Here is an 11,466-nt window from a genome sequence, read left to right as displayed (position 1 = left end):
TCGTAGGTGACGAACCGCTCACGATGGAAAGTGGAGTGCTTGGATGCACCACTGTCTACCGTCCAGTGACGGGATCGACTTTGCTCTTTGACAACCGGGCTGGTTGGTGACACACGAAGTGCCCATCCAGTACACTTAAATACAAGTGATCGCGATACAGTAGTATCGAGCGAATCATAATACGGGCTGAAGTCCTGTAATAATGTCGAAAGTACTTTGGATGTACTTGACTTGTCGGTCGACTGTTTTAGTCCCGTAAATGAAACATGTGAATGTTGATCATCTAAAATATGTCGAGGCATAAATGCCGGCATGTGTGCGCGAAGACAGAAATAAGGTATTTGGTCACGTTGTTGACGTGTGTTCTGCGACACTAACGTACGGGTAGAGCCGCGCGACGCGCTGAGGCTTTGGATGCGATGGGGGGTGGGGGCCTGGTCGACCGGCGGCGCGCAGCGGCTGCGGCTGCGGTGGCGCCGGTCGTATTGGTTGGCGCCGCGGTCGTCGCGATAATAGCCGCGGTATTCGCGGTAGTCGCGGAACCTGTCGCCTGAGCGACAGCGGTAGCGGGAGGCCCACTGACGAAACGGCCTACGGCCGCGTTGGTCGTCGCGATAAACGCCGTAATCGAGGCTGGCGTAGCCTGGATCGCAGCTGGGAGCTTTGCCCGGTGGGCCGTTTGAGGCGTAACCTTGGCGAACGGTGTTGAGGAAGGATGTTGCGGTTCCTCCACCGCGCCCGCCGCCTTTGCCATGGCGTTTGCCACCGCTGTGGCCGCTTGGTCCGCCTTGAGTGCGTCGACCACCACCACTTTGGGGTAATTCGCCAGGTGGGATGGCAGCCCATCCTGTCGGAAACACGAAGTCTTGACGCATCGCGTTCTGGTGGAACGCACGGGAGAGCTTCGTGCAGGTGTACGTCGAGTGGCTGCCTGAGGACAGGCAATAGTCACACCAATCCGCCATGGGGTCTTGGCCTTGGGTGCCCCAGGGTACGGTGGCCGCTTGTACGTAGCCTTCTCGCTGGCTGGCGCCATCGCGAAAGGCCGGAAGTGCCAATGCGCTAGACCGCGTTGTCGCGGTTGCCGAGCCATGCACCGGTGCAGCCGTGGCGATCGGCGCTGGGCCGAGGTAGTGCGGGTACTTGGTGACCAAGCCCGGCCAGTGTTGCTCAAGCAACTGGCGCATGTTCTTGTATGGGATGCTCGGCTGAGCGCCGCGCCATACGAACTGGTCTGGAGCGATGCACTCGGGTAGTGCCGCAAGGAGGGCCGAGGCTAAGTGGCTATCGCTTAGGGGTCACCCTTCCAGCTTCTCCACTGCCGTTCGCATCTTGTCGAAGGCTTGGAGGTTGACGCCCAACGACACGTGAGGCTTGAACTTGAACGTGTGTAACCGTTGGTAAAAGGAGATGGCCGTTGCATGGTTTTGTTCGTCGGTGGAAAATATCCGCCGAAGAGACGAAATGATGCAATGCGCAAATTCGTCGCGAATCCCGGCAGCAGCATCGCGCTGGGCCATGGCCGCGGCATCACGCTGGACCGTGTGGGACAAGGAGGCGTAGACCAGCGCGCATGAGCGCGCGATGGTCGTCTTCTCCAACTTGATCAACTCATCCACGTGGTTGCGGATGGACTTCGCGATCGCTTCATCCGTCGAGCGGTTGTCCGCGAGCCACTCGGTGAGCTCCGGACTCAGTGGTGGGTGGGCGTCGAGCGTAAGTGGTGGGAGAGGAGGTGAGCCGGCAGGCAGTGCTGCCGCTTCGGCTTGGTGCAGCCGGATGCGCTTGCAGTCATTCAGTAGCACCTTGTAGGCTCGATGGAGTTCCTTCATGGACGTGGCCGTCTCGACTTGCACGCAGTGAGTCGCCATCTCGGTGAAATCCTCACCGGCAAGGATGACGGAAGTGAGTTCAAAGAACCACTCGTCGAAGTTCTCGGCGCCGAGGAGGCGCTGCATGAACGGTAAGGCAGCGCGAGAGGTAGCGGGTGGAAGGCTCATAACCAGTTGGAAGGGCAGTAGGCAGGAACAGACACGTGGGAGGCAAAAGGAATAACTGGAAGTGAATTACTTCTGACTGAAAAGAACCAGCCGATCAAAACTAATTATGATTGACCACGACATCCAATGCTGTTCCGTGACCAAATATCTGCGCTGACTTCTACTCTGAGGAAAAGCCTCTAGAAGGCACAAAAACCTTCTACACATCTAGCAGACGCTGCTACCTGACTGACAGGACAGTGGGGATGTTCTCTATCAGAACAGGGTGTTCTGACTTACTGGGTGATGCGGGAACAGGACACAAACACATCATTGTAAAGAATTATAGGTCCTTGATTCCTTCAAATCATGGTGTACCATTGTCGAGAGGATAAATGCATCTTTATTCAAGTTGTCACGTGCGAGTCAATCAGGTACTGATCTGCCATTTTTTCGGAGTTTCGGGGTTTCGGGGTACAGCTTCGAAGTTGCCAAATTCGTCGTATTTCAAGAACAAGCGTGTACAGTACATGCGGGTAAGGTGCCTTATGACAGAGAGATATGTGCATGAGTAGACCATGCTGCATAGGCTGAGCTAGTAGTGGGCTATCTTCTAGTATCAGTAGAGTGAAAGGGGAGGGTTCTGACTCGACCCTAACTAGGCTTCCTGGTGTCGATGCCAAGGACCTGAGGAAACCTGGGACTGAACCAGTGACCATCGGTGTGTTCTTGTCATACTTAGATCAGGTGTAAAGTGATCTAAAAGTAGACGCGCTCCCAACAGAGCCAAAAGAACTTGTCAATCTGGAAATGAGATTGTACTACGAGAATGAGTACTCTCGACTAGTAGGATTGCGCTAAGTATCACACAGTTCGAGAAAAGCGACATCGAAGTTGTTCGTCCATTTTCGATATATGCGCATGTCGACATGCCGTCGGAGTACACCACAAACAATGCACATTCGCAATAAAAATATATTGTCCGCAAATGTAATGCAGTATCCGGAACTGCTCAGTTTTCAATGTGAAACGGCGCAAATTTTCTGAATCTGCAAGCACTACACTTGCAGCGAGCGATAGAAAACGTATCAGTACAGCAGCCAAAGTCCCTCTCCAACAAGTTGGATGACTCCGAAGAAGCTCCGTCATCCAGAAATGCCTCGATTTTGGCCTTCCATAACTTCGTGTTATGATGAGTTTTTGTCCTGTTCCCGCATCTTCCTGTATACGTACAGTACATGTGACTCTTTATTTAACTGGCCAATTTACAGTGTTCACTCGGTTACAAGCGCATGTTCATGCACCAGCACATACCGCGTTATTACCAAACTGACAGAATGCCGACCTTGGCCAAACACGAAGTGGATCACAATTCAATCTCCGTTCAAGACAACACCCAACGCAATGCTGAACAACGCATTCGATACCTACATTCGTGAACACCGCTGGAGCAACAGCAGCAACTTGCACTCAAGGTAGTGCAGCCACCAGTCAGTTACGACGAACATACGCGGCGTGCAGTCGCCCGTACCGAGAAGTGGGCCGAGGCGACGCTTCACTTGGCATTCCTACGCCCCCGTCGACTTCAGGCTACGCATCAAGCAACCGTCAACAGGTTACTCGAACCTACTAAGCCATCTTAACGCAGCACACGGTGACTACCCGCCGCGTTCGCACCATTGGTGCGACGGTATAATCAGACTGTATTTTGACGTTTACCGACTGTATTTTACTTTTGCGCAACCCCAACGGTAAAACGGTATAAAATCCGCATAACTGTCACTTCCGGATATGGAAGCTTGGCGTCAACATTGTGCAATACCATCGAGGCATGGATGAGGACATGGACGACGCTTGGGAGATGCTAAGCATGAGTAACGGACCACGCCAAACACCGGGGCCAAGACCGCACCTTAAAAGAGACCATAATGAACACCCAACAAACTTATTGCATTACTCCAGTATGTTGCTCCACCAGGTAGCTAAGGATCGTACTGTGCGATGGCAGTCCAGATCGCAATAGGTGCAATAGTCGCCCCCACGCGCGCCCAAAACTGCTCGTCCTTATGCCCGCTCCCCTTAGACTCATCTTGGGATATGTTCAACCACGAACAAACTAGCTGGCAGTCCTCGTCAGTGGTGAAGTTCGCACCCCGCCCGTTGAGAGCCATTCCAGCAGTGTAGTATTGGTATGGAAATGTCCATGCTCAAATACATGCGTTTTATTGGTAGAAATATGCTGGTTTGTGGTTTATGATTGGCTCCGGTATTTTACGTCGGGTGGTCACAAAACGGTAAAAATGGCCGATTTGCCGTCTCGCGGTAAAAATATGCCGTTTCCGGTAGATACCGTCGCACCGTTGGGGTTGCCAAAACTGCATATTTGACCCCAAAAACGGTAAAATAGCGTTTACCGTCACACCATTGGGGATGCCGCGCGGAACCAGTCAAACAATTCAGGCCCACGGTTTCATTGATGCCAAAATCACCAATTTGCATGAGTGGGTGCGCTGGATTGTCGACCATAATCGGCCATTTTTTTGCACTGCCTTTGCAGGACCTTAAATTGGACTTTTACGTTATTACAGTGAACCCCCAGACAATTTTGGATCACCTATAACGTGACTTGTTCGAGTGTTCATACTTTGAAGTGTTGGGAGTGGCCCCCCCTTGACTTGACATTGCACGGGGGGATGGTACGTTCAAGGAAATTCTTGGGGGTTACAGGGTAGCAGGATCAGGGATATGCTATACAGCTGTACATACCGTTAAATACAAGTAGAGTGTCGCTAGTGTAGTCAGGCTACTGTACCGCTAAGCTTACACTTATTCGGAACGAGTGAAGATTAGAGATTAACGTGAAACACAGCTCGCCCTACGTAGCCCCAATACTATTGCTCCAAGTACGCCTACAGTATTTTGTCTGCATACCTGGTAGGTAATACATAAGCTTATATTGCTTTGACGTACTACTCAATACCGCTATATGCTATTATGCTATTAACGTTACTCCACATCCACGTCTTCATCTCATCATTCTGCGGATTGCCATGCTTGTATCCATTACATTTACAGGGTATGGTACGAAATTCTGTGGGTCCTACTTGGCGTTTTTTCGATAAATTAATGTGCAGGTGGCCCCCACTGCAACCATGACTGCGACCGTTGGCCCTATGGGGAGGTATTCCTTGAAAACGACGGCGTCCAACGCGAGCATGCACACCAGTCCCGTGGCGAACGGAACTAGGGGCAACGGCTCGATCTGATACAATTGGCACCCCCGCGTGACGCTGATCTGACCTACGCACCCCAATAGCGCCATCAACACGACCTCCGTGACAAGCCGGGGAAGGGGCCGCGCCTCGTCCGTGGCCGCCACCGCCTAACAAGAGAAGGATCAATCAATCTATCGTTTAGAATTTCGTTTAATATACCTCTGGGAACAAGAACGTTTTCAGACCCGACACGACGCAACTCAGTGCCAACGTGTGCGTGATCACTGGCAAGGGCGAAATCTCGTGCAGGTGCGGCATCACCACCCACATCACGCCAGTCAAAATGGCGGCCGCGAACCCTCCGAGAAATGCGAGGTTACTGCTGTTGAGATCTATACCGGCAGACTGGGGAAGTAGACACAATGGCCCCTGGACGAACAACAACCCGAATAGCGGCAGCGCTCCGAGTGCCCATTCCACGGGACTAATGCTGACTTTGCTATTGCCTTTATTGCGTAGTTGCTGCAACTTGTAGCCCTGTTGCGATCATAGTTGACATGTGAATCATGTTGACGAGGAAATGTACTCGAACGTACTGCAAGACACGTGAGAACGGAGCTCGAGCCCAACACAACGCTGGCATCAGACACTGGCAGGGCCGCCACTGCGTGGAATGACAATGTCGTCTCGAGGTACCCCAACACGCTCTGAAGTTGCACTTTGGGTTGCAAATCGTCGATGAAGATGGTGAAATAGGGCATGCCATAGTGCCGTTGGAGGGACTACCGCGTCATCATGATGGGATTATTTCAATGTCACTTTTTGTTCCTTGAACGCACCACATTTGCCCCAAGAGCGAGGAATGACCGCCAAAACACGAGCGTTTCCACTGCCACGGCTCGCGACGTATGCTTGACAAGCACTGTGAACGCATGTCACTTCAACCACGTCGGAACGCTCGTCGATTCGTTCATAGTCGTACCTGCCATGAAACTCAAGCACACGGCGCCAATCACTTGAAGGCACAGCCCCACACGCTGGTGTTTCCTTTGCACGGCCGGGTGCAACTGCACGGCGGTAGTTGGCACGGGCAAAACCGACGAAGAAGACGCCGTTCCCGACGAGTTGGTCGTCATGTCGTCGCCGTCCAAGATGAGCGGGTCCATGTCCGTTGTGCCCATGGTCGGCAACACTTCCGACAGCCGCTGCGACAACACCTCCACAGCGTGCTTCATCGCGCACTGGTCAAGGGTGATGAAACTAGGGGGGTTCTTATCGTTGCAGTGTGTTGCGATGGTCTAAAAATAGTCTGCCAATCAGAATGCTGCGTATCTGACGTGACACCACTCAAATACAGAACATATCTCAAATGTCATGTTCCATTTTTATTGTTAGGGTGAGTCTGGATACCGTATCAAAAAATAGGGCAAAATCTTCAATATTTTGGCCATTTCGAAGAAATAGGCAAAAGATGAAAAAATCTCTGGATCCAAAAGTTGGAGAATTCAATATTTTGCCCATATTCGCGTTTTTCGCCAAAAGATACAAAAGAGGTTCAAGGGACTTTTTTTCTGGCACGAACTGAGAATCGTCGAGTGTCTTTCGAAATCTGCTTGCTCTACGATGCAACCGGTTGCTACTCGCGCAAAATGTCCGTGGTCGCCTTGCGAGTGTGAGGTTGGGACGTCTGCGACGAACGCGTGCTCCAGGCTGGACTGTCGTCTGCGGTCATGGATCGTCGAATGCTGGTTGAAGAATAGCGCGCAATGGACGTTCGATAGTTCGATAGTATAAAGTATTTAGCCAATCATACTGTGCTTTCGTAAATTTGAGCCAATCAGACTCGTTCACAAACCGGCCCCACCCAAAATTTGTATCAAATCGACAATAAGCCGACATAAATTAATAATAAAAATAAATGTTTTTATATTATAAATTGGGGAGGTAAAGTCACATTTGAATTTGATGCCATGGACATTCAACACACCAGACGAGAAGTATGGTGCATTTCATCTAAAGACTACAGATCGGCCATCCTCAGGAGGAGACGTTTTACTATTAAACGCCTCGGTTATTTCAGTTAAACCCCCGTAATGTTGACGTTAAATTATTTTTACTTACGTTTTGTATCTGGTAAATAGGTTAAACATCCTGAATAATCCGGATACAATGGAAACGTTCATACGGATAAGTGCTGTATACAAAGACCAAGATATACTTGATGCTATATTTCCATACAAAAAGGCTGGTTGGTTTAAATTCTATTACTCGATCAATTTTTCACCAATCAAAAATTTTGAACCGTAACTTCTGTTGGTCTTGACCAGTTCTATCGTTATTACGGCTTATTTTCCTAGAAAATATCAATACAAAGTTGGAATAGCTGTCGAAAGACAAGGCATTTTTTTGTAGTTGAAATGCACCATAAAAGTGACAAGGAACTATGCCCATACAGTACGTAAGTATTAGCCCATTATGAATAACTGTTAATTGAAGATTATGACCCCTGTTTCACGTTATCTTCAATGGGTCCAAAACTCTTTAATGATCAACCCTAGATTTGAGTTACAGGTCCAATTTGCACTTTACAGCAAGATCGCAATAACAGAGTACAGTGTCAACACAATGGTTGTATCGAGATGCTAGTTAACGTTAGGCAAGATTGTGGTAACGTGTTAGATAGAAGTGGTTATCGTACTATGGCTTCTTGGATTTGCGGTACGCGATGGTGAGCGCCCCCGTGCAAATAATGGCAGCACCAAAGACACTCCATCCGTGTAGGCTTTCGCCCAAGAGCGTCACGTCCCATATCATGACGCACACTATGTTGACATACATCATGGCCGAACCAATGCCAGCCTTCTCGACTTGAAACCCTTTGGTGATCATCACTTGACCCACACAACCCAACACACCAATGCCAAGAATCGTCAGCACATGTGTGGCGTTGGTTGGGATCGAGAGCCCCTACACGTATCATAAAGTCATCGCAATGACAAACGATGGTACACACCTGCTCAAAGAGGGTGATTTTCGCCGCGGAAAGCACACTACACGCCAGCAAAAAGTACGTGACCAGGGTCCACGTGTTGAGCGCACTGAGCTTTCGAATCAATATGTTGATCACTCCAATCAAGCACGCGGCCAACACGGCACAAAGCATCGATACGAACGACGTTCCGAATGGCGATGACGTGGCAACATCTCCAAAGAGACTCGCGGGTCGCGCCACACAAACCACGCCCACAAACGACACCAACACGCATGCAAAGTCGACTCGATCCAGCATTTCCCCAAGGAAGCAAACGCTCTACATGCATGAGAACATTAGTTATGGCGATGACGACATTGGTGACAGCAACACACCAGAATGAACGTGACGATTGGGGACGAACATATTATCACTTGTGCTTCGGACAAAATCATGGTGGAGTACGCGTAAAAAGACAGCGTCATCGCTACGTAACCAACCAACGCCCGACACAGAAGCAACTTGCGAAACTCTGGCGCTACAGTGAACGGGGGGATCTTCAAGCGCAATTGAATGGACTACGCAAATGGTTAGAACATACGATGCACGCAAATATGTAGGCCATCCTACCACATTCAACACGAGGGCGACCGTCGATCGCCAAAACACAGTCTCCTCCGACGACAAGTATTTTCCAGCCGATTTGATGAGAACCTGTAAGGATGGAGGGTTATAAGGGTCTAGGGGGAACGAAGGTGTAGTACGACGTACGGCCATAAAGCTAAAGAGGACGTTGCCGCCAGCGAGGAGGGCGAGCCCGTAGAGGCTGCCGGTGTGTTGTCGAAAGTGTTCAATCTTGCGTTGGATCGCGGAAGGAAGCTTTGAGCGTCGAAATTTGGATGGACTGGGACACTTCTGGGGCTTGATACCAGCAACAGAAGGAACCCCCAGAGTTGATTGAGAGTCCACGACATCAGACAACAAGCTCGAGTCACCATCCGTGGTGGCAAGCAATGGGGCCGACACAACTTCCGTGAGAATGGGAATGTTCCCTGGACAAATGGTCACGCGCTTGCGGTCCCCACTGAAGAAGGTCAACATGCTCGTCTTGGAGGAATGAAAAAATGTCATGGCTTGGATTGACAGTGAGACCAAAAGAAAGGCGTCGAAGGGGGTTTCATTTTCTAGTCAATCGAATTCAAAACTACAGTAACTACTACAGCAACGTTACCCTGGTATACATACATACTACTACACCATTTTGCGTTTATTTTCAGCTTTATTTCAAAATATTTTCACCAACCTCCGATATATTTCACCGAATCGCCAATATAATTCACCCAACCTCCATTATATTTCACGCCGATGTATAATATCGCGTTATATTTCACCCAATCTGCGTTATAATTCACCCAACCACAGGTTAATTTCACGTTTCGAAAATATAATTCACCTAACAATCATTATAATTCGAGTTGGGAATCTAGAAATATTGAAGCGCGCAAAGAGTTTCGCGCGCTTTCACCATTCTTGAATCTGAGCTCGATGGAAGAGGCCATCCCTGCACCACAAACTCCGGTACATCTCTCTGTATAGAACGATCCACCGCTAACATGTCATAGTAGCCACCCCAACGTGATCCCTACAAGCGAGTTCTCCTCTCTGCCAAGAGACGTGTGGTTGCATCACACGACGCCGGACAAGACTGGAAGACCGTTGCTCGTGCATATGGAATCAACGAGTCCACTGCAAAAGGATGGATCATGTTAAAGTCGTTGACACCAATGCAACGCAGTAAGCTACATATAATACACAAAACGATCGAATATGGGGCTGCCACCGATGGCCAAACTCGTAATGAGTTTCGCATGCAATACTTGGAACACACAGGGGACGAGGCAATTGAAGGTATTCAGTGCATTTGTATCGTATTTAACTCAACAATGGAATATGAATTGAGCCGAATCGCTTGCATATGTACACTGCTCTCTTTAAGCCGTTTTATGTCCGTGCTACGAAGATGCAAGACTTGGACGTTGGTGCTTGAGCCGTAGATGTGTTGGTTTATACTCTCTCGGGCGTAAAGGATTTACTTTTCATGAAATATATAGGTGGTCAGGTGAAATATATTTTCAAAAGGTGAAATTATCCGTTGGTTGGGTGAATTATATCGGGGGTTGGGTGAAATATAATGGCCAAATTTCAATTTGGCGTGAAATATAATAGAGGTTGGGTGAATTATATTGGCGATTCGGTGAAATATATCGGAGGTTGGTGGAAATATATTGAAAAAAAGCTGAAATTAAGCGCAAAATGGTGTACTACACCTTTTTTCGGTTAATTTATTGAAATATATCGAATGCACCCCGAAATATATTGAGCACTCGCTCAATATATTCGATATATTTCAATAAAAAATGTTAATCAATCTGACTTTCGACGTAAAATGCAATTGTTGGTCGATCAGGCTGTAACTTCCATGTTCTCCGCGGCCGTAGAAGTATTCGAGCCGCAACGAGCAACGGTGCAGGCGATTCACGTCGACATATATAAGTTACGTTTTCATCCACGATCCATACCTGCGATGACTTCGTCGGCGATGTGCTCAAGGTAAGCCATACGAAACTCGTCACGAGTTTGTCCGTCAGGACGAGGTCCCATAAACGCAGCAAGGCGCTCGCGCAGCAACGTCTTGCTGTGGCTCGTCATTGTGGACCAAAGATTCTCGATGGGGTCGGCGGCATGGCTAGGACACGGCAACTAAGTACATAGGGTATGTATTGGAACGTACTGGTGTGGCAAACGCTGCGGGAAGGGCTTGTTCCATCGACCGTCGTTTTGATGAATGAGCGAAAGCCCGCGAGAACTTCGGTTGAAGTGATTCCTTTCTATTTTCGCTCGAAATATATCGATTGCACCCCGAAATATATTGAGCCACTCGCTGAATTGAGCATACACAGTGAAATATATGGAACATCGCTTGAAATTTACTGCAACCTTCTTGGTTACAGGCGAAATATAACGAATATATGGTGCAAGAAAGCTAGAAACGACGAAGTGGCTAAATTCTTGGAATCGAATTTGAAAGGTTTTCGGGCACTCTTAACCTATACCTAACCTGCAAAATTGCATGTCAAGTGAGCGATTGGCTGATTGGGTTTTTGATTTCCAACATTCTTTTGAAACCATGAAATTCGCGTTTGCGAAGCCCACAGGTCGATTCAGGCCCTGAGACTGCGTTTACACCAAGTCCCTGAAATGCTTACAAAATGCAATATTGAAACGTTAGTCGGAGGTGCAG

General features: G+C 48.9%; 2 protein-coding genes across 3 annotated transcripts; both read right to left on the bottom strand.

The window, feature by feature from the left end:
* Positions 1–5,003: 5,003 nt before the first annotated feature.
* On the bottom strand, positions 5,004–6,465 carry H257_11497 (hypothetical protein). Its single transcript, XM_009838461.1, has 5 exons — positions 6,177–6,465; positions 6,034–6,116; positions 5,791–5,976; positions 5,414–5,731; positions 5,004–5,361 (listed from the first exon to the last, which is right to left on the bottom strand). Exons 1-5 carry the CDS (start codon positions 6,427–6,429, stop codon positions 5,080–5,082), a joined length of 1,122 nt encoding a protein of 373 aa, XP_009836763.1. The 5' UTR covers positions 6,430–6,465; the 3' UTR covers positions 5,004–5,079.
* Positions 6,466–7,834: 1,369 nt separating this feature from the next.
* Positions 7,835–9,335, bottom strand: H257_11496. Of its 2 annotated transcripts, XM_009838459.1 has the most exons (5): positions 8,937–9,335; positions 8,796–8,879; positions 8,561–8,743; positions 8,208–8,504; positions 7,835–8,161 (listed from the first exon to the last, which is right to left on the bottom strand). In XM_009838459.1, the coding sequence occupies exons 1-5, from the start codon at positions 9,294–9,296 to the stop codon at positions 7,892–7,894; spliced, it is 1,194 nt and encodes a 397-aa protein (XP_009836761.1). In that variant the 5' UTR covers positions 9,297–9,335; the 3' UTR covers positions 7,835–7,891. The 2 variants fall into 2 exon arrangements, with proteins under 2 accessions (XP_009836761.1, XP_009836762.1); XM_009838460.1 differs by having other exon boundaries at positions 7,835–8,504.
* Positions 9,336–11,466: the final 2,131 nt, after the last annotated feature.

Source organism: Aphanomyces astaci (genome assembly GCF_000520075.1).
Source record: "Aphanomyces astaci strain APO3 unplaced genomic scaffold supercont1.34, whole genome shotgun sequence".
In the NCBI taxonomy this organism is placed as follows: Eukaryota; Oomycota; class Saprolegniomycetes; order Saprolegniales; family Verrucalvaceae; genus Aphanomyces; species Aphanomyces astaci.
The sequence above is the reverse complement of the archived record's forward strand: the minus strand, read 5'-3'. Positions and strand labels throughout refer to the sequence as shown.